The 19,683-nt window shown below is 42.0% G+C and overlaps 1 protein-coding gene across 13 annotated transcripts in view; it reads left to right on the top strand.

Annotated features, from left to right (window-relative positions):
• The window catches only part of CAST (calpastatin), a 110,113-nt gene extending 97,023 nt beyond the window's left edge, over nt 1-13,090 (top strand). For 11 of the 13 annotated variants that reach the window (XM_030568036.1, XM_030568033.1, XM_030568041.1 and 8 more), the window contains 6 exons: nt 2,290-2,382; nt 3,388-3,441; nt 4,183-4,272; nt 7,244-7,333; nt 8,596-8,667; nt 11,741-13,090. In XM_030568036.1, the coding sequence (XP_030423896.1) occupies nt 2,290-2,382; nt 3,388-3,441; nt 4,183-4,272; nt 7,244-7,333; nt 8,596-8,646 (378 nt within the window). In that variant the 3' untranslated portion in view covers nt 8,647-8,667; nt 11,741-13,090. Of the gene's footprint in view, nt 1-2,289; nt 2,383-3,387; nt 3,442-4,182; nt 4,273-7,243; nt 7,334-8,595; nt 8,668-10,204; nt 11,114-11,740 lie in introns of those variants that run through there. The other 2 variants (XR_004001082.1, XM_030568034.1) reach the window with 2 other exon arrangements.
• Nucleotides 13,091-19,683: the final 6,593 nt, after the last annotated feature.

The raw sequence follows: 19,683 nt of genomic DNA, 5'->3' as shown, positions 1-19,683 counted from the left end.
CCTCGCGTCCCTCCAGCAGTGGGAGGGAGCCAGTGGCTGAACACTGAGGAATGAGCCAGTTTGGAAGGGGTCCAGAAGGTCCTCTTCGAGAGTAGAAAGCCCTAAACTAGGTAGACCTTCCTGGCAAAGTGGATGAGGTTCTCCCGCTGGGTGGCCAAACAGGGCAGCTCCTCTATGCATTCTTCAGTGCAGTCTATCTTAGACTACCTTCTTCATTTTAAGGAGCCAGGGCCTAGCGCACGCCTCTATCAGGGTGCAGCTGATGGCCATTTCTGCCTTTCATCTGCCAATCCAGGGGCAGACTGTGTTCTCCCATGACAGGACGGTCAGGTTCCTCAGAAGCCTCAAGAGGCTTTTTCCTCAAGTTCGGTCCCCAGCCCCTCAGTGGGATCGCAACTTGGTTCTGTCAGGCTTACGGGCCCACCCTTTGAGCCTTTGGCTTTGGGATCCCTGTCTTATCTATTGAGGAAGGTAGCTTTCCTGGTGGCAGTGATGTCGACGAGGTAAGTCTCCAAGCAGTGAGTCCTGACCTCAGAACTGCTGTACAAGGTCTTCTGTAAGGACAAAATCCAGCTCTGGCCCCACCCGGCTTTCCTTTCCAAGGTGGTGTCTACTTTCCACATGAGCCAGGACATCTTCCTTATGGTCTTTTGCCCTAAGCCCGAGGAGACTAGTGAAGAAAGGTGCCGTCACACTTTCGACGTAAGAAGGGCTCTGGCTTTCTACCTAGATCAGACAAAACCTTTCTGTAAGATGACTCAGCTTTTCATCTCTGCAGCGGATAGGATGAAGGGCCTCCCAGTGTCCTGGCAGAGGATTTCTAACTGGATCCTCTTGCATTCAGACCTGCTACGAGTTAGTGGGAGTCCCTCCACCGCTGATCGTCGGAGCCCACTTGACCAGTGCACAGGCATCTTTGGCAGCCTTCCTGGCACACTTCCCGATCCAGGACATCTGTCGAGCTGTGACGTGGTCCTTGGTGCACGTGTTCACAGCCCACTACACAATCATACAGCAGGCCAGGGACAATGCTGGGTTCGGCAGAGCTGTGTTGCAATCTACACATCTGTGAACTCCTACCCACCTCTGAGGGGTACTAGGGAGACATGAGCGAGCACTCGAAGAAGAAAATACAGGTACCTTTTCCATAACTGCTGTTCTTCAAGATGTGTTGCCCATGTCCATTCCACAACCTGCCCTCCTTCCCCACTGTCAGAGTTTCCGGCAAGAAGGAACTGAATATGTGGGGAACCGGCAGCATCCCTTATATCGCAGCATGTGCACACCATTCCAGAGGACCCCTACGGATACTGCTGAGGGAATAACTTCTGGCACTGGTGCATGCGGTGAGCACACACACTCCTAAGTTGAATGGACATGAGCAACATATCTCAAAGAACACCAGTTACTGAAAACGATAACTTTTTTTTACTGTAAATGGCTAGTTATTTTTTTAATATGTACTGAAGGATATACATATATCTAATCAAATACCACATAAAGTAGCCTAAACAAAAACATACAGATTTGATTGTAGAATGACTGCTTCCCTCTTTCATATTGTATTCAGGAAATTGTGATCTTAATCATCTTAATCTTAATCATATTTTATGTTTAAAACCATCGCTGGCTGCAGCTAATTCTGACCGTTTCCTTAGTAATAAGAGACACAAACCACTGACCTTTAATTGTGATATTTGGCTGGCAAGAACCTTGCATTTTTATACAATCTTAGCGTGTCCGAGGAGCTGCAACACAAAGCAATGCTGTTATAAGAATGTTAACCTTGTGTTTGAGCTAGTGCAGTAGGTGAATGAGTTTGTAATGTGATGGCATAATGTGCTGAACACTTAGTAAGCAGTTGAGTTGTTATCTAGCTGAGAAGCAGAACTGAAAACTTATTTGAAGAAAATAGTATCTGTTGTCATTTTGGGATTTTTAACATATTACAATTGTATATCTGTTGAGAGGCAACAGTTTTTCTAGCTTTATACCCACAATGCAAGGTTCATGGTTAAATAAATGTATACACATTTCCACTGATCCTGAACTCTAATGTATAAAAGTGTTGTTGTTCTCCTAGAACATTTATCTAAAAAGGTTCTTTTATAAGGTCTGCCACTCAAAAAATTCTCTTCTAATAAAATCATCCTAGCATATCTATTAGTTTGGGTCACGTGTTATATGATAGGCAATTACACAAGCAGTAAATTACAGATTACTCTTAACTAGACACCATCATTCTAATGGAGGAGATCAGTAATAGTGTTGTTTGTTTCATATTCCTAGGAAGGTGCTAAATCTGAACACAGAGACAAACTTGGGGACAGGGATGATACAATCCCTCCTGATTACAGACATATTCTGGATTCAGATGAGCAGGTAAACAGAACCAAATACCTCAGTTGCTGCATTCTGAATTTAGATTGTCATCTTAACACTGCAACAAGTCAGTTTTCCCATCAGTAGAGTTGTGTGAGCAACCATTGGAGTTACATGAGTGACTTTTCTCTGTTGGAAAAGCAGCAAAGAGTCCTGTGGCACCTTATAGACCAACAGATGTTTTGGAGCATGAGCTTTCGTGGGTGAATACCCACTTTGTCAGATGCATGTCATGTTAAAATGCATCTCTATTGGAGTTACCTATATAAATCCCCACACTGAAGATGGGAGACTAAATCTCCAAACCATTAATGTGTTTGATGCAAAGAAAATGGACTGTTCATTTTGCATTGATCAAAGTCAGAATGGTTAAAACACTTCAAACAGTCATCAGCGATCAATGTAGGCAGGAAGTACTGGGATCTACGTGGCTGAAAATCAGGCCCAAGGTGTCTTAAGTTGAGCACCCAAAAACAAGGTGTACAATACTAGTTGCCACTCTTGAAAACTTAGGCCATAAAATCACCGTGACTATTATTCCCTTCTCATCTTAGTAAAGCATTGTAAGATCTGTGGATGAAAAACATTACGTAAGTACTATTGTTTTTGTGGAACCTGGCAGAATAAAGTCTTGTGAAGCTGTCACTCATTTTAGTGAAATCACTGCGATGCCAAGGGAGTGAATGATCTTGCTCAACAAATGGGAGCCAGACAAAGTGTGTCCCAACCAATTCTCCTCTACTGGAAGGATACAGGGTGAGATGCAGAGTGTTCAGGGGGACGTTAAAGCAGGGAAAAAACGTGATGAAGGAGGCCATGTAGGTATAATAAATGGATTGTAAAGTGGATAGGACAGTAAAGCATCATAAATAAAGTTACTGTGAATAATAAATAGTAGTGTCAAGTGAAGAATGTAAGAGCGTATTTTACTTTCAGTTTGATTCATCAGCTCAAACTAAGGGTTATCTAATAAATGCAACCATTTCATCCTATCTGTTTTTTAAGGGTAAACCAGTAAAGCCAATAGCAAAGGAGGATGTGAAACCCAAAGAACCAAAGGTAAAAGTCATTACAGTTTTATTCTGCACTGATCCCTTCCTGACTGTGCTCTGAATCGAATGCTGTTCTAAGCAGTGTTATTTTTGATTCAGTAGCACTGTATATTGCAAATTCTCATAAATGCTGTTGAATAGATGTAGAAATATTGTCCTTATTTAAGTGAGTGTAAAGACTTTCAGATGGACAGCACTTATAATGTAGATATTACACATACAAAACTTCATTCAAAGAATGTTAAAGTTATAAAGTCAAGTACTGAAAAGTTCAGACATGCCAGAATTAAGGCTGCATGTGCAGTCTGACAATCAAAATTAGACTGAACTACCAGCTTCACCTGTAATAACATGGGAACCAAGATTTTTCAAAAATGAATTCTTAAAAGCATATTTAGGAACCTGAATAAGTAGCCTCAGTTTAAAAAAAAGTGCTGAGCATTAATTGCTCTTACTGATTTCAAAATAGTTGCACTTCTTGAAAATCAGGAAACTGGGTAGGTCCTTAAATATGGATTTGGGGATCAATTTAAAATAATTTCAGCCATGTGATTTCAGGGAGCTGCAGCTACACTGGGAAAAGAATTATGCTGTCTGTTCAGCTTCGTGGATTGGGTATAAGTGCTAATGATTTATTTATATATTTATTTTGTCAGTTGGTTTTTTGCTTTCGTTGATCATTTTAGAGTACAATCTGTGACTCCTTTTGCATTCTGTAGTTTATGACTGATGATAGTTTCTTTTGCAGAAGCCTACAGATGATTCTGCAGCTATAGATGCTCTATCAGGGGACTTTGATAATTGTGTAAAAACTCCTCCCACACCACAACACTCAAAGGTAGGATATTTTCTCCTGAAGGATATGCAAAATAGTATATTTGCATGACCCTCACAGACATAGGTTTGCATTACATTTCTTTGCTTTGGCTCTATTTGTGTTTAGATTTGCACTCTCCCGTATAAGAGCATTTGAGAGGGTAACTTAAAGGGACACTGTTAAGGCTTCATTGTTGGCCTGACCTACTTTTAGAATAAGTGTGAGAATTAACTGGGTTCAAAAAAGAACTGGATAAATTCATGGACAATAGGTCCATCATTGGCTATTAGCCAAGATTGTCAGGGATGCAACCCCATGCTTTTTGTATCCCTAAACCTCTGACTGCCAGAAGCTGGAACTGGATGACAGGGAATGAATCACTTGATAATTGCCCTGTGCTGTTCATTCCCTCTAAAGCATCTGGCACTGGCTGTTGTCATGTGACAGGATACTGGGCTAGATCATGGATATGGCCATTCTTACGTTCTTATCCAGGGGATCCCAATTTTTTCAGTTGTCTTCCTTGGATGAAGATCAGGAGGAAATAAGAGTAGATATATAAGTAGGGCTGGAGTTGTGAGTGGCCTTGGTGAAGACAAAAATCCTGTTGAAATATCTTCAGAGCAATGAGAGGGGAAGGTGGATTTCAGTAGCAGCATTTGTATAGACTAGGGTGGGACAAGAGGAAATGGGGAAGCAAAGAGGAGAAATCTTGACTTTATTACTGCAAGAATGACCAAAGTTTAAGGGAAGATTAGAACAAAGAGGAAAGTGAAGGTGCTGTAGAAGTAGTAATAGAAGGGCAGACTTGACAGTGTCTGAAGAGAGCTTGGATGTTTGAGGGAGCAGAGGAGAGAGAATTCAGATACATCAACATTGTCAGCCCATTTGTTGGGGAGGATAAGAGAGTTGACAGCAGGGATGAAGTAAGAAGAGGATTTGGGATGAAAAAAGAACAGTTCAATTTGTATCATATTGAGTTTGAGATTGTGGTATGACATTCACTTGGAATGGTCAGAGATGCAGGTGGAGATGTGAGATTGCAAAATGGGAAAAGTGGGTGGTAGGGAGGTACATTTGGGAGTCAGGCACATAGAGATGGTGCCATAGTTAAATCTATAGGAATGGATGATGATGATACTCTGGAGAATATAGAGGGAGACAAGGGAGCTGATATGTGATTAAATCTGGAATTGGAGAAAAGCACTGTGGAGTTCAAACTTCCTTCATGCTTGCTGTCCCCATCAATCTACTTGGGCTGTGCCAGCAAAACAGCACTCTTGTTGTCTTTTGTATCATTGGAGAAATGGATCCATCCTAAATGGCTCCTATGACGTGACCAGAACACGCTGGGGTGATTGGGGGATATTGAGTGCTAAGATTCACAAACTGTGTTATTAGATTTTCTAGAAGTGCTCACTCTGGCTAAATTAGGCTTCATTTAGTCAACCCCTATAACAATTTTATTTGCTCCTGTTTGCTACCTCTCCCTCCCCTGGATAAATAACCGCCCTAGTTCCCTCACCCACAGCCAGAAGAAATCACATTACCTGAGGGGTGAAGAGCCTTTGTTCTCCACTGGCTTCCCACAGTCACAGCACAGTCTCCATGCCAGTTCTTCCCTACCTCACTCCTGGCCACCTGATGTGATCCACCTCCCCTGCTTGTTTCCAGCCTCAGGGTCAAATTGGGAACTGGCAGCAGTGGAGGGTGTCACTTTAGGAGCACAGTGTGGGAGAGGTATGGGGACTTTCAGCTGGGAAGAGGCAAAAATGGTGGGGATTTTGACCACCTGAGAGTCCAGACTCAGCCTTGCCTCCCACCAGTCAAAAATTAATTTTCCTGCCCAGCACAGCAACTTCTACGGGCCTCCTTGGAAATTGAGCCAGTTCATAAGTGACCCCCATGAGTTAGCTGGTTTTCTCAAAATTAAAACATAAAACACCCAATTACTGAGAGACAGGTACCAGTAATCTCCCATTTAAAACATTTACTGTGATTCTGTCACATGATTTCTCTTTGTTCCATACTGCCAGTAAGAAATGCTCTATTAAACTGAGGGGGTACAAAGCAGGATACAGTTCCCAAAAAGGAAGGTGATTCTGTTTCCAGAGAGGTCTGCTGGCTAAAGCAGAACAATAGGAAGCTGCCTGGTCACCTCCTGGCCTTGCGGTGGAGACAGCGACAAAGTTTAAATACATCTTTCTTTCCAGTAATGGACTTTTCTCAGGACTCCCCAGCACTGATAGGAGAATAAACAACAAAATTCCCTTTGTTACATGAGTTCAACCATTGCTAAGTACAATAAAATAAAATATATTCCTGAATTATAAATACTGATTTATTAGTTCTCATTCACTGCTTGAGAATGCATCTTGTTCATCTCTTCCAAATAAACTTATTTTTTTCTACTAGGACAAGAAGAGTGGTTGTTTGGGGCCATTCCTTGGACTTGTCCCAGATCTCTTAACAGTTGTTGGCACTGATTTTATGACTCCGTACCCTTACCCATTTAACCACCCTTTCTCACATTGTAACTGATTTAAGCATTAGCCTAATCCTAAAAAGGAACTCTTTGCCTTGAGTAATCAACAAAGCTAAATGAGAGTAATTACTTTCTTTATCTTTCCAAAACCCCTTCTTCCTCAGCATGCACACACAACATATACCATACATCTTCAGTAAGCCATCTAAAGATATGATGTCTAAATAAATGGTACATATCCCACACAATATAGTTTGTCTGTTTGTGGAGTGAGGGGCAGATTCTCAGTGCACCTGCTTTGTACTGAAGATGGAATCTGGCCACATAGCCAGTACAGTAGGCCAGCAGACAATCAGCTTCACCACCTCTGCCCTTTCTGCTGCCAGACCAGGGGGCTCCTCAGTGCTAGACAGGGATCTATCCCAAATATTCTCAACTCCATTTGATTCTGGAAGATGGTAACTCTTCTTTCTCTTTGTTTGAAAGTGAATTTGTTTCTGATGACAGGTGTCAGGATTAGAGGACAAAAGTGGAAAGGAAGCTGCCACCATGAAACCAGCCACAAAGGATGATGGAAAACCTGAAGATCCTAAAACGGTAGAACCAAGTCCTGCTATGGATAGGGCTGGAATGTTGAACAATACGAGATGGGCAGCTTGGATCTGGAACCATTTTATTTGGACATGAGAATTTGGGGAAAGTGTTCAAGTAATAGGTTCTGTTTGACCCACTTTTGTATGTATGCAAGGGAGTGGCACTTAACTATTTTAGGAGATGCTGTGGACCTGCTTTGGCTTAAAAAAGCGTCTGCTTCAAAAGAGGGTAAATCCCATGCAGCATACGAGGTAGATGTGGGCTCTGTGTATTCCTATGTTCCTCAAGACACACAAACTCCACATTCTCACCTTCAGAGCTTCTTGTCCACAGCCCTGTTCTTGTCTATCACTGCCCTCCTCACCTCATTCTCTTTGTCTACTTCTCTGACTTGTGATTCCACCCCTTCTTTCATCTCCTCTATCTGGAGCAACCTTTCTCCTCTCCTGCCTTCAGTAACCTTATTCTCTCATGTCACGTCCCTCGTTTTCTCCTCTTTTGTCATACGTTTTACGTAATCTTTAAATAAAAGAATCTGTGCCTGTATATAAATACGTATGCAGAATGAATTTGGTGGAGCGGGAAGGTGTGTTAATTTTTTATGTAGTGCATGTCTATAGATGGATATATACTTAATATGAGCAAAACAGCAGAAAGGACCCAAATGTTGCTTGGATTTTTAGCAACCCATAAAGGATCATAGAAACTGGAATTAGACATGGAAAAGACCTAGCCCATTTAATAATCTGATCCATCCATTTATTCCTTTGAGCCAGACTTAAACATCATGTATATCATATTTTTTCAGTGATTGTGATGAATGGCATTTTTCCTTACCAGGAAATTTGGTTTCCAAGTGTTTTGTTTGACAACAGTTGAGCTGACTTGCAAATTTTAATTTAAAAGCATTGCAGCAGGGAATTTTATAACATTAAAAGTTGTCCGGCTGCCGATAGCTATAGCCTATAGCTATGGCCCAGTAGATGTGAAGATACTAGGGCGGGAGGAGATCAGCCACACATGCCAAAATAAAATATGATAGGGAAAAATAAGGAGAAATGGACCCGACATGAAGTTACAAATACATTTTGCTGAATGATGGCCTTTTTTTTCCTTTCTGTTACTGCTGATGAGCATGGCTCACAGAGGCAGATCATTTAGATGCTGTCATTATCACTTTTAATCTATAATTATGTTGTTTTGATTTCTAATCTGAAACAGTAAATTATAGCTCATCCATGCTTTGTTTTACTTTTACTTTTTAGGCAAAGGAGCAGTCCTCCAGTTCAAAACCCAAGAACCAAAAAACAAGTTAAAGTTTAATATTACAGTATTGGGTAAGATTTCTCTTTAACCCATCCTCTTAGTTTCCATAAAGACAATCTACATTAATGAACCATAATTACATTAATGAGATGAGACAATTTCACAAGGCCGACTGGAACCAAGGTGTAGTTCACTTTTAGACCAAATACACAGGACTTCACTGTAGAGAATCCTAGTCAGAAAGGCCCTGCTATCTCCTCTAGCACAGGCTCCTCTCACCTCCCACCAAACCAGAACAGAATTGCTTCCTGCAATTAATTTTCAAGAACTTTTGGATAATTTTAATTTTAAATATCTCAAGTGATTCCACTGCTTCCTTTGTGAGACCATTTCACAGACTAATAACCCTCAGTGTCAAAAAGTTATTCCTAATATTCTATACAAACAGTCTGTCTTCTTTGAGTTCTGGTCCCTCAGTGTATTCCACCATGGGCATGCACGCGCTCCATGCCGCCAGAGAAGTTTGAAAGCAGTGTCCGTTGGTCTACACATGCACACTTGCTCACTTCATGCCTCTGACTGAGGAGATAAAAGGTAGAGGGAGGGGTCAGACTCACCACCTCTCTAGTTCCTTCTCAGCACCACATGGGTCCAGGTTGGAACCTCCAGTGTCCAAAGCTTCAGCTTTCTCCTTTTTCTGTGAACATATCTACGTCTATTTATTGGTAAATAGTTTGTGTTTATAGTTTTATCTGATAACCATAAGACACTAAAGCTAGTTAGCCACTCTGTTGTGAGAAGCCCCACTCCTAGTTCTTCATTTGAGGTACTGGACTATGCCCAGGACACAGGGCTTCAAAATTTGTGCTTCCTGCTTGTGATCCTTCTCGATCAGCGACAACCACCAACATTGCTTGCACCCCCTCGGGGAAGCCCACAACGTGCCGCCAAGGTCCGCTATCTGGTATTAGTTCCCCAGTCATACGCAGAAACGGCAGGAACTTCACTTTAGGAAGCACCTAATAAAAAGGCCATGAGGCTGCAATCGGACCCAGGCCAGGGAACCCTCTCACCCCACCCTGTACGTCTATCTGCCTGACTCAGCAAGGGGTGTGCCTTGTGCCACAAGATCCAACTCAGGAGCGAGGGAGTCAACCCCCACGTATGCCTCCTTGGAGTCTTGTTGAGAGAGCAGGAAGCGTTTTCACAGGCATGAATCTAAATCCTCCAAATGCACTTTGAAGAAATCAGATTCAACCCTCTCTAAACTGAACAAGTCTCCGAGCTCAGCCCAAGAGAACTTAGTATGTCCTAACTCATAAGGGTATGACAAGACCGACCAAAAGTCTAGAGCTCTTTCAGCACTGAATCGTGACTGGGCAGCAGTGGTGCCTCATGTACCACTCAAACACAAACCCTAGGCTCTGTTGGTACCAATGAAGAGCAGTCACCAAGAGCATCAGTTATCTGTGGTACTGACTTTGTCTACCATGGCTATGGCACAGACTGTCTCTGCTGTGACTCCTCTTATTTAGGCAGACAGGACCCCTCACGCTCTGGAAAGAGCTGAGACCTACGCTCCTCCTGAGGACATCTTTGCTTTCCCAGGTCCAGTGTCTCCTGCTCCATTGGGTCACTCCCTCTCATCCATCCACACGTGCTTTTGACTCCTCCTCTGATGCATCCTTTGGAATGGCAGTCCTTCATTCGGCTCTGTCATCTGCATCTTTGCACTCTTCTCCTACTTGAGTACAGCTTGTCAATCACCCACAGCAGAATACACTGAGGGACCGGCACTTGCAGAAGAAGAGAGGGACACTTACCTTATAGTAACTGGAGGTGTTTTGCCCATCTGTATTCCACTACCTGCCCTTCTTGCCATCTGCTTCAGATCACCTGTTTGTTCACAGTGGAAAAGGAACTGGAGAGGCAATCTGTCTGCTCCCCTTTATCTCCATGGGCAAAGGCATAAGGTGAGCAAGGGTGTGTGTGCGGGCCAACAGACAATGCTTTCAAAATTCTCTGGCTGTGGAGTGCATACCTACCTACAATGGAATACAAATAGTGATCACATCTTGAAGAACTTCCGGTTACTATAAGATAAGTAACGTCCTCTTATCTCTTTATTCCTAGATATACCGTCTTATACAATGATACTTTATCTTGTTATTTATACCCTTAAAATATGCACAGGCAATTATATTAACTCTTAGGCCTAACATATAACTAATTAATGACTATCAAATTCACGATCCATTTTGGTCAGTTTCATGGCCAGAGTTTTTTTTAATTAGTTGATTTCATGTTTTCAGATGTTTACATCTGAAATTTCATGGTGGTGTAACCATGGGAACCTGACCCAAAAGGAGGTCATGGGTGAGGAGTTGCAAAGCTGTTGCAGGGGGTTATGGGATTGCCACCCTCACTGATAGCTTCCTGCAGCTGGTGGAGGTACCTGGAGATGGGTCTGATCTCCCACTGAGAGCGGCCATGCAGGGGAAGAGGAAGTCCTACCAGGCTCCAGCTGCTAATTCTGGATGGTCTGGGGAGGGATAGAAGTCCCCCGGCTGGAGTGCCCTCAGCGCTGCCCCTGCCATTCCCTTCCAATAGCTAGAATATAATAAGGGAGATCTGCTTTCATGGTCCTTGGCATCTTTTTCAAGGCTGTGAATTTGCTAGGCACTAGTTATAGAGTGTATATTTAGACCTTTTAATCTTTCCTCATAATACTGTCCTCAGAGCCTTTAATCATGTTTGTTGCTCTCTGAGTCCCCTCTAATGTGTTGATCTATGTGTCATTCGTGTCCCCAGAAGTAAACACAATTTTCTATATATAGACACAGGGTGAAATCCAATGTGAGAGAGATTATTATCTTCAATGGAGCCAGGTTTTCACTGATAGACAAGATTTATAACTTCTCTGTATGTGCGGCCCAATGGCACCTTTGTTTCTTTTTGCATTAGTACACTACAAATGATAATGCCTAAATCACTTTTGATATTACTTCTTCCTGGGATTCTCTCTCTTTTATGTATTATTCTCCTCAGGTAAAGTAGCTTATGTTTTTCAAGTTGAATTTCCTTTTACATGACAGACGTTTCACTGAATTTCTTCTTTGGAACCTTTTTTTTTTTTTCTTCCAGGTGATCGGCACATAGTGTAAAAAGTCTTCATTCTGCTGGTGGACAGTTATTCCCAAAGAACAAAAGCTAATGCAAGAGCATGAGGTTATTCTGGGTGGTTTTTGTACAGTGTTGTTTGCTTGAGGTTTTTCATATCATTTTTCCAAGAATGAATTGGGGTGGTTTTTTTCTTAACCATTCATGTTATTGTATTGATATATTTTGAAACTTTTTTTTTGTAATTTCTTCAGTTCTGAGAGGGAAAGGATGCTTTATATTTGTAAGAAGTCTATTTCATAAGAACTTAATAGCAATTCCAAAAACAGCCTGCAAACTTTTGCACATAATCTTCACATAGTGCCTGTAAATGTCAAGTAGAGTTCTCTAGGTATGAGCTAGCATTTTAACATTGCAAAGAATGCATTAAGTGTTCTAGGAATGTAATGAGTTTTGGTTAACCTTGGCCTTTCTAGGCTGGCTGTATAAGGGATTTCTTTGGGTGAATTATTGATGAGAAAGCATAGGTCAATCACAGATATTTACAGGATAGCAAATTAATAGATGTATCATCTCATCATGGTCTCCTAATAATAAAATGTCAAAAATCTGGACAGTGCCTTTGTTACAGTGTAAAAAAGGAGTCTCCCCTCTCTCAAATTATGTCACCACAACTGTACTCTTACCCTCTTTGTGCGAGGAGTTTCCTGACTACAGATGCTAATACGAGTCACCTGCATTCCTGGCCATATACTGCAAGAGAGGGAAAGGGAGCCCCTGAAACTTGGCAAGAGTCAAATGAATGGGAGCTCCAAGTCAACAGAAAGGGTGGCACTTTTGCAATAATACCAACTCTCTCCTTCTCCACCCTCTATTGAGACTGCCAAAATGGGTGCAGGAGCAGAGCAGAAGTTAATGCTATAAGGAATGGCATTAACTTCCATGAACTATATTCACATGGTCCCCAGGGAAACAGCTGGCAAAGAGCAGCCATTCCCTAGCAAACATGTTGCAATGCTGAAGATGAGGATATTCTGTGAGCTGTTATAGATGTGCTACTTTCCCCAGTTTGTGGGTTTTTCTCTTCTTTATGCCTCACAGGAGAGGGAGGAATAGTGCTATAAGTGCAAGATTCTGGTGTCCTTACTCACAATGAGTAACACTATAAATACTCTCATTGACTTCAGGGAACTACTCAGTGTGAGGTAATGGTAGATGAAATGTTTGCCAGGGTCTCAAAATCTGGTCCTATCTATCTCATGTTCCAGACAACCATTTTCCAGAGAGCTAATATGGAGGATAATAAGAATTATGACAACCTGACAGTCTGTTTTGAGAGCCTGTGTCACCTAATAAAGTTTTTAGAATGCATTACTATGTGTGTCCTATTGTTTTTATCATCCTGTTTCCAATTGTGTATTATTGAACGACTCACTAAAGACAACAGAAGTGTGTCCACTAGAAATCATTAAAAAGTAGGCTTTGGGATATTAAAATTGAATGCAGTGCTTTGTGCAAAATCAGCAAAATGTCTGTCATCAGATCTTCATGAAAATCAAATATATTAACACCATAAACATAAAATCAATTCAGAGATCTAGCTAAAATTTTTTTTCTCATTTTGCTTTTAAATAACTCCAGAAGAGAGTCAGGGCCAGCTTTTAAGTTGCAGAACTCCATTTTTGTGGGCACAGCTCAAGTCATGTAAATGTTTAAATTTATGAGCACAAATACTTTCACACACACAACTGCACCCACGAATCACACACACAACTGCACCCACGAAAATGACCCAATTGAGATTGTGCTGAAAATCTGCTAACTTTTCCCATTGCTTAACATAAACACCCTGATGTTCTTAGGAGACTGCAGATTCATTCTCTTTTTAGTTTCTTGTATACTACCCATCATCATGATATCTGGGTATGAAAATATTTCTTTGAGAGGAAGTTTACAATAGTTTTGTTTTGAGTGTTGTCTCCTGACGGTAAGTAGCTGATTGATTTTTACCTTATTAATAAATCAGAGAGAGACAGAGACACCAGGCTACTTCTATCAGGTAAATAGCATAGCATAGCATCAGAGTGAATAAAAATTAGTGATTTTTAAAAAATATATCTCTTTTTATTAAATCAGATTTTTTTGATAAAATGCTTTTTCCTCAAAAAGCATTATCTAAAGATATCTCATCATGGAATAGGGATTATAAATTCTGGTTCTATAGTATGAGACAATATATTCATGTTAAGAAAAGTGTTGTAAATGAGTTCCAATAGTTCATGGATTAGGGACCCAATCTTATGAGGTTCCAGGGGCTTCTGTATAGATTATTTAGGTTAATCTTTCTATCTGCCCAATGGGACTCAGTGCTCAGTCTAGAAGATACCATCAGAGATGCTTAGTTTTGCAGTTCTCAAACTGAGGAGTTGTATCTTCAGAGATAACATGCTTGTTAACAGCAAAAATGTTTTTAAATAAATATTTAAAAATAATATATAGAGGTGAGAAATAACAGACCTCAACCCTATTGTCCCTCTGCAAATTTGTGTACAGAGTCAATCCATTACCTGTCTCTAAAAGTGCAAAGTTTCAAAAAGTTCAATGAGCAGAAGATTGATGGGGGTGGAATAGATCTGGACAAGGAGAAGAAGTCTGGAGATACATGTGAGAAGGGAGGGACAGGCAGTAGAAACAAAAGTGAAACTGAGCAGCATATTCCAGAAGTCTTGAGGTCTTTCTGAGTGTAGTCTTCATTGATTTGAGATTACCATACTATTCTCTCACTAGAAGGGAAAACCTATAATGGCAGCAGGCTGTAAAAGAGACTCAATTTGGGAATATTTTAATGAAGTTTCTTTACCTGTGGGTAAAACAGGCATGCGTGCAAAATGCAAACAGTGCAACAAAGAAATGCAAGGCCTGGTTGCCCGAATGAAACAACATCATGAGAAGTGTTCCTTCTCAGGAGGAAGTTGCATTGAAGATGATGAAAGGAACATGTCTGTACATGCACGATCTTCAGGTTGGTAAACGTTTTTATTTCATACTTAAAGGATTGCTTGTCTTCCTTCTGGACTATTCTTGAATTCTCATATTTGAGCAAAAAATACACTAACTTCTCACTTAAAGTCGTCCCTGTTAACAATGTTTCGTTGTTACATTGCTGAAAATAGACCATTTTGCCAAAAATAAAACCTTTTGCTGACTTGTTTTGAACAATTGGTTTGGCACAGGAACTAGAAATGCTGCAGAAAAGACCTGTGGTCAGGGATGTATGTACCTTTCACTGTCCATGTGAAAATTTATCCCAGTTTGCCTCATTTATAAGCCATGGAGAATCACAATTTACATATGTACAGATTTTGACATATACTCCCTAATTTTCTTTCCAATTAGCACTGCATATGTCCTCAGCTTTCTTTCCTTCAGAGGTTTCTCCAAAGTATGTTTGACACGCACGCACGCGCGCTTCTCCTGTTCCTGGCACTGTCCCTGCTTAAAAGAAAACAAAAACTCTTTGGCTTCAGGGAAGGCCCTTTAGTCTGGGAATCAAGGGGCTGAGTTTTGGTTTCCTTCCACCAATTAGTATTAATCATTAAATGCATTTCAAAACCTTTATTATTGAACAAGACCTATCCTTACCTTAGGAGGCAGGAAAGTCTCTCTCTCTCTACCAAGAGTTGGGCCTACAGCTGGATGTGAAGAAATCCATGCTGGTACGCATACAAAGGATACCGTTTATAGGGCCATACTTGAACTCACTGACAGCCAGAGTGTACTTCCTTTTAGACAGATGTGCAGCTTTGTCAGGTCTAGTAGGGACTATTCAGAGAAGCCCTCAGACCTCTATAAGGAACTGTCTTCAACTCTTGGGCCCTATGGCAGCTTGCATCTCTGTGGCCAGTCATGCAAGGCTACACTTCTGCTGCTTCCAGGGTTGGATCAGAACTACCTAGTCTCCAATCAGGGACAGGCAGGTGATGGTCCACTTGCACATAAAGAACTCCCTAAACTGGTGGAGGAAGCAGGGTGACCAGACAACAGCAGGTGTTAAAGAGTAGAAAAGCATCAACCCACGCTACTTATCTGCAGCAATGGAAGAAATTTGTCCACTGCTGTGGTCATCACTACCTCAGACCTGAATTGGGTCTCCTTTCCCTCATCCTAGATGGATGGATGATCTCTGGGTTATCTGTCAGTTTGGGCAAGGTGCAGCTGCCCACCATTTCAGCCTTTCATCCCTCAATTGAGGTTTTCTCCATTTTTGCTCGCACAGTATTGTCCAGATTTATTAAGGATCTGGATAATCTCTTCCTCATCAGACACCCCACCCAGCCTTGGGACCTCAATCTGGTTTTCAACTACCTCACAAAAACTCCATTGGAACTGTAGACAAGGGGACTCACCCCTACAGCGCCTCTTGCTGGTTTCTCAGGGAATTAGCTCGTTTCAGCTCTGGAGCACCCTCTGCAGGCCAGTGATCTGCCTGTCCTTTGGCCCCCTTGTCCCTCCTTGGACCCGGTGCCCTTTTACATGGGGTGCTGCCCCTGGCAGTAATCCCCTCAGTCTTAGGGTCTCCCCTCCCCAGAGAAACCCCCACCTTCTATACCCACCTTGCCTCAGTATACAGCTACTGCCAGTTATTGTCTAGCCTCCATGCCCTGGGGCAGACTGCAGTATCAGCTGCTCATCTCTGGCAAGGTTGGGTTTGCACCTGCTGCCTTGGCCTACCCCTGGGCTGCCCCCTGCAACCTCCAGTACCTTTTAGCCCAAAGCTAGGCTGCAGCCTAGGGCTTTCCAGGCTAGAGCTCCTCTGCCTTTCCCCAGCCCTGCTTCACTTAGGTACCCTGTGTCCAGCTCCCTGCAGCCAGGCCCATCTCACTCTACAGCTAGAGAGAGACTATTTGCTCCTGGCTTCCCTGGCCTTCTTATAAGGCCCTGTTGCTCAGTTTTGGGGCGTGGCCCTAGCTGCAGCCACTTTCCCCAATCAGCCAGGGTTTTACCTTGCCCTCTGCAGGGCTTTTCCAACCCCTTCCAGGCTGGAGTGGGTGGTCACCCCGCTACAGAACCAATGGTGACCTGCTTCCTACTTTAAATTATCTATGAAGTTGGCCTTGTTCATTGCCGTCACATCTGACTTAGGGTCAGGGAAATAGGAGCCTTAATGGCAGATCCTGCCCCTTTATGATGATCTTCAACTGTTAGGTTTTCTTTACATCCACATCCTAGGTTCCTACCAAAGATTACATTGACTAAGATGAAAATCCAATCTACCAGTATTTTTTCCAAAACCTCATAGTTCAACAGGAAGTTAGAGGAGCCTTGGGCTTCTACCAGGATAGGACCAAGCAATTAAGAGATCGCCTAGACTCTTCATATCCTTTGCAGATACATCTAAGGGGCTCCTATCTCTGCTCAAAGGCTTTCAAAATGGGTATCAGGTTTTATAATACTGGTCTTCAATTTTTGAGAAGTCGTCTGCTTCAGAGATAAAACGTGATATTTATTATGTATTTTGATGTGCTGAATTCAAATATGACAATTAAAACAACTGATTGTCTACTGTTCCTAAGATATTTAAGTTTTTACATTTTATGTCTATGTATATTGTGTAGATAGTAGAGTTTGAATCATAAATTGTAAACCTAGGTCTTTTCATGTGTTTATGGTTGCTTTACATGATAATATTTCACCTGTCCTGTTTATGTAACACTTTAAACATCAGCAAAAGGGCAATATAAATAAAATTTATTATGAAACAAAAGGCAAAAAGCTATTATGTACATAGTTTAGTCCTATTCAGTGTCTACTCGGCGCTTCTTGGCTTGTCTCTTGTATTCATTAAATGGAGCATCTTTTGTCACTGTCCAGTAATAGTCTGCAAGCATTGATGGGCTCCATTTGCCCTGATAGCCTGCCAGGAGATTCCACTGCTGTAGTCTGGAGCCCAACAGGTCTGCCTTACTCTTGGGTAGTTCCAAATCCCTGACAAGGTCATTCAGTTCACCTTGTGTTAGGAGGTGTGGTTCAGAGGAGGATGGGAGAAAATGTGGGTCCTGTGACATAGATGGTTCAGGACCAGAAGTTTCATCCTCTTCCTCTTCCTCATCTGACTCAAGTGAGAATGATTCTGGTGCATCAGGAACCAGCTGTCCTTCTCTGTGGGGTACTGGGCGTATAGCTGATGGAATGTTTGGATAATGCACAGTCCACTTTTTCTTCTTTGACACACCTTTCCCAACTGGAGGCACCATGCAGAAGTAACAATTGCTGGTATGATTTGTTGGCTCTCTCCAAATCATTGGCACTGCAAAAGGCATAGATTTCCTTTTCCTGTTCAACCACTGGCCAAGATTTGTTGCACAGGTGTTGCAGTATGTGTGGGGCCCACCTCTTGTCCTGATCTCCAATTTTGCAGCCAAAATAAAGGTGATAGGCTTTCTTAACCATAGTGGTTATACTGCGATTTTGTGATGCAAAAGTCACTTCACCACAAACATAGCAGAAGTTATCTGCACTGTTCACACAAGTACGAGGCATCTCTGCTCACTTTGGCTAAACAGAAATGTGTCCCTTTGCAAAATCAAACACTGACAAATAAGAGAGCATGACACTGTATGATTTCTAGAGCTGATCTAGGGCAATTTGTTCAGCAGAGTGATGTAAGCTTTGTTATGATTGCATCATCCATGACTTCTAGGAATAACATGATGCAATTCATATCATGTATGACGCAATGCCAGCTTCAGATTACATCATTCATTGTTTTGCCTAAAAAGCAAGTACTGTCCAAACCCAGTCATAAATTTATTCATAGATCCAGTCAAAGATGTATTTTAGTCATTTCTGGTTTAAATTGAGATCCCTTCCCTTTTATAACTCACTTATCCTCCGCCATTCCCAAGTCAAGGGTCATACGTATATACCAACCCAATAGCATATCTTGAAAACAAGAGCCAATCAACAATTTTAAGCATCATTTTCGTTCTCAGTGACCCAGAATTAGTAAAGTTGGACTACATTTATTTCAGAAGCATTTTGGCTGTAGAGCAGTGTAAATCTATCTATCTATGAGTCTGCAGGTGCTCAGCCCTCCCGCAGGGCATATTCAGTCAGATGCCAGGCAACAACTAAAGCATTTCTGAAGAATGTTGCAGCATCTGAGATATGTAGAGCAGCTACTTGGATTTCTGTCCATTTGTTTTCAAAGAATTATGCCCTGCTCCATGCCATCAGGTCCAATGTGGCTCTTGGCTCTGCAGTACTGTCTTTAGTGCTGGACCCCATCTCCTTAGAGGAATATTGCTAAGGGATACTGCTCCTTAGAAGGATACTGCTGATGCAGAGCATCCCTAGGGACACTACTCAAAGATGGAAATGTCACCCGTGCAGGAAGTGTGGATCTTTGAGATGTGCACCCACCCCTCTTTTGATGCTCCACTATCTTAGTGGGGAGGAGTAACAGCATATGGATTCTAAATGCATGGGAGTTCCAAAACAGCAGAAGTCTATCATTTCTGCAACAATGCCCTCCACTTCCTCTGGCAGACAGAAGTGGGTACAGAAGCAGAGTAGACTTAAGTGCTATATTTCCATGAATTAGATCTGCTTGGTTTCCTAGGAAACAGGTGACCTAGAGCAGCTGCTCCTTGGGTACTAACACTCCAGAGTTAAACACAAGGTTGTTCTTGGGTGCTGTTGTTGGTGCTGCGTCCTCCAGCTTCCATGGGCTTGTTTATTAATTGCTTCTCACAGGATAGCAGCAGAGGGCTCCAAGTAGCTAGTTTTTCAGATGGTCCATTATCAAGATGTAATATGAAGGCCAAGCAGAATTTTTGCTGACAATGTGTAAAATGTATACTACACTGTAGTGGGTGGCAGTACCACACCAAATAAACTCTTTAGTATGTCATACTATGTTCCTATTATTGGGTCTGAATCTTTGTTTCCAGTCATACGTTACCTGT

Source organism: Gopherus evgoodei, chromosome 6 (assembly GCF_007399415.2).
Source record: "Gopherus evgoodei ecotype Sinaloan lineage chromosome 6, rGopEvg1_v1.p, whole genome shotgun sequence".
In the NCBI taxonomy this organism is placed as follows: domain Eukaryota; kingdom Metazoa; phylum Chordata; order Testudines; family Testudinidae; genus Gopherus; species Gopherus evgoodei.
This window is presented reverse-complemented; position numbering and strand designations above follow the sequence as displayed.